Source organism: Trachurus japonicus, chromosome 10 (genome assembly GCF_045865225.1).
Source record: "Trachurus japonicus isolate A0001 chromosome 10, Traja_1.0".
Classification (NCBI taxonomy): domain Eukaryota; kingdom Metazoa; phylum Chordata; class Actinopteri; order Carangiformes; family Carangidae; genus Trachurus; species Trachurus japonicus.
Window position 1 is genome coordinate 1,049,638 of NC_140916.1, and position 3,317 is coordinate 1,052,954.

At 40.3% G+C, this 3,317-nt stretch overlaps 1 protein-coding gene across 1 annotated transcript; it reads left to right on the forward strand.

Moving 5' to 3' along the window:
• Window positions 1-1,209: 1,209 nt before the first annotated feature.
• On the forward strand, window positions 1,210-3,317 carry LOC146979237 (uncharacterized). The gene has a single exon (XM_085788675.1). The coding sequence runs from the start codon at window positions 1,257-1,259 to the stop codon at window positions 3,171-3,173; it is 1,917 nt and encodes a 638-aa protein (XP_085644801.1). The 5' UTR covers window positions 1,210-1,256; the 3' UTR covers window positions 3,174-3,317.

Below are 3,317 nucleotides of genomic sequence, written 5' to 3' on the forward strand. Positions count from 1 at the left end.
GTATGTTGAATAGAGATATATAATGTTATATATTCTTTAGCTGCTAACAAATATGAGCCTGAGGAAGACGCTTTAATGAGCTTCCAAAGGACGTTTAATAAGAAATAAAATGTATAAATCTTCCAAGGGGTATTTGGTTAAAGATGTCTTTATGAGCCTCTTTTTCTCTTTTCAGAGGACTTTGAAAAATAAATAGACTTGTTAAAAAAATAAATATTAAAAACATATGAACCCCGGAGGAGGATTCTTTTTGTAAAAAACTTTGACAAAGGGTGAAAGTTTGATAAAGGGGGGAAGGAATGTTTTCAAGTGTTCAAGTGTTTTATTGATAAGGCATTGAACCATTTGTCTGTTTTCCTTTCATGGTATGAGAGTGCAAAGAGGAGGCAAAAGGACAAAGGGTGTGTCTGGAGGCGCAAGGACAGCTGGTTTGCATCACAGGGACTGAGGCTTGCGGACGACAGCGCTTGCATCGGGATCCAGTGATAAAGGCCAGTGTGATTTTATCCACAAACTCTTTCCGACAAATGTACCTGCATTTTAACCTCTGTGCATACATTTATAGTTGATGTTGTTGATGCAATTTGATTGATAATAGTACTTTCATTTACATTTAGTGCACACACCTATAGTACATGCATCATACATATGTTGTAGTTAATTAGAAGAAAGCTTGGCAACGGACTGATCATTTCATTATTGAGATACTGGTTTGTGTGAGATTTTGTTGTTGGCTTGTGATTTGGTTTGGTTATTGCTAAAGATTATTGATTTTGTAGTTGAAGAGCTTTGTGTGTGGACCTGGCGTTGTGAATTTTTACCTATAGAACTCTCTTTTGATTTCTGAAGTTGGTAAATCTTTTCATCTGTTTTTCATCAACTGTGACAATTGAAGCGGCATAAGTAATTAAAATATATTTAGTAGTAATTAATTAGATATAATAACAATCATAATAAAATAGAATTAAGTTAATCTGGTTAAAATTGAATTAGAGAGGAATATCAAAATGTCAAAAATAGACAATCCAAAAGTAATCACTCCTGTTGAAGTTGTCCAAAAGAATAATCCTCTAATTAGAGGTGTAGCAGAAATGTCAGAGAAGTGGCATGGGCGTTGGTCTAATATTGACCAACCGTGGCCAGCCGTAGGGACTTTTAACCCAGATGTAATTAAAACAATGCAGGTGCTTGTGTCCATATATAAAGCAGGCGAGAAGAAAGGGAAAAAGGGAGAGAAGCGTAAGCAGAAGAGAAAGATGGAACTTGACATGCTCCAGCTGTTTGAGAGAGAGGGACAGCAATGGGCAAAGGCTAAGAAGGAGGAGAAAGACAAGGCTCAAGGAGAGTTAGAGAAGAATGCAAAAAGTGTAGAAAAGTTAATGACAGAAATTGATGCACCCTTCTCACATGTGGTCCCAGTACAGAGACCCCCACCTTATGAGAAGGAGGTAGAGCTTAGAGAACTTTATCCTCAGCTCCCAGTGATTACTCAGGAAGGAGATTATCATATTACAGATGATAATGAGAAAATAATAGAGACAGGAAAAGCAGAAACAACTTTAAAAATGTATCCCAGCTCCAAAAGCAAAAGTAAAAGCAAAACTGTGCATTTCAAAGCTAAGGATAAAATTAGAGTTAGAAAGATTGAGCTTGGAGATGATGATCAAAGTGATCTGGAAGGAGCTGTTGGGGGATACGATCCTGCTGTAAAAAAGATATTAGCCAGAGCAGAGAGGAAAGGAGCTAAGTCAGGAAAGAAAAAGTGTGCCAAAGATGACACTGAGAGTGAAGGGGAGGACAGCGAGGAAGAGTTAGAAGAATTGAGTCCATCATATATGGAGTATCTAGAGAAGAAGTACCTTGATAGGAAGGAAGAAGAAGATAGACAGGAGTGTCTAAAAGTAATTAATGAGGAAATGGACAACTGCGCTTCACGCCTATCTATAACATCCACACCCAAGGTAAAAGAGTTTTTCGAAGACAAATTAGAGGAATTACAGGCTAAAAAAAGTGATCTAGAAGCACAAAGCGCTAAAAAATCAAACACAGGATATACATTCCGTCCGAGGAAAGACAAGAGTTCCAGTTTTATGGGTCCAGTAATCATTAGAGGACAAAGTCTGGAATACAAACCCTGGCAAAGCACCGACATGTCAGATATCCTGGAGAAATTACCTATCCTCCAGAATGGGGCGCATCCCTGGATATCTAAACTAGAAGAAATCATGGTGGGAACACAATCTGCCATGGGTGACATTAAAAGATTGTTAGCTAACATTTTAGGAGTTCCTGCCATGGAAGAAATTCTGCAGCGAGCAGGACTTAATCGTTATGTGGGTACCTCTGTAAATGATTCAGAGTTGTTTGCTGCAAACAGAGCTAGAGTGTGGAGATCTTTGAAGGACACATTTCCCACAAATGTGCATCCTGATAATATTTTGATTGAATCATTGGGATGCGATGAAAATCCTCGTGCTTATGTGTCAAGAGCGCATCAGATGTGGAGAAGTGTTACAGGACATGATCCGGATGACAGTCAGATGGAGCAATCAATCTTGCGAGCTAAGATTCAGAAGGGGTTGCCACTGTCAGTGAGGAGTAAATTAGCAGAAGTGGTTGGTCTAGGGAGCATGATAAAGAGTGTTTATACAGATCACATAGCACACCAAGTAGAGCTGTATAGGAAGAAAGAGTATGAACAAAAGGAGCAAGATCAGGAGATCCTTAGAAAATTAAACCAGATTCAGTTGGTAGATAATAAGAAGAAGGAGAAGAAGCAGGCAGTAGTTATGCAGAACCAGCCTGAGATAAATCAGCCCATGTCACAGCCACAGCCACAGCTGCAGTCACAGCTAAATCAGTACCAGGCACCACAGCCTTGTGCAGTGGTACCTTTTGTTTATAACACACAGCCGACCTTTGGCCTGCAGCAGCAGGCATGGAGAGGAAGAGGTCGAGGAAATGTAGGGAGAGCAAGAGGAAACTTTAATCCAAATTTTCAACAAAGTTCTGAAGCGTGTTATATCTGTGGACTGGTTGGACATTTTGCCCGTGAGTGTAACAAAGTAGGAAGAGGGAATTTCAGAGGAATCCCAAGAGGAGGCTTTAGAGGTCAGCCAATGGCGTTCCGGGGACCGGTGAATCCTCTCAGGGGCCCGGAGCCAGGATTCTAGGGCTGCCCAGAAAATCCGAAAGGGAGGTGTCAGCTGGTAGTGTCAGGGCCGGAGCAAGATCCAACAATAAGGGTAAAAGTAAATAATCAACCATTAGAAGTGATGGTAGATAGCGGAGCAGCTTTTACCTGCATTCGGCCTGAA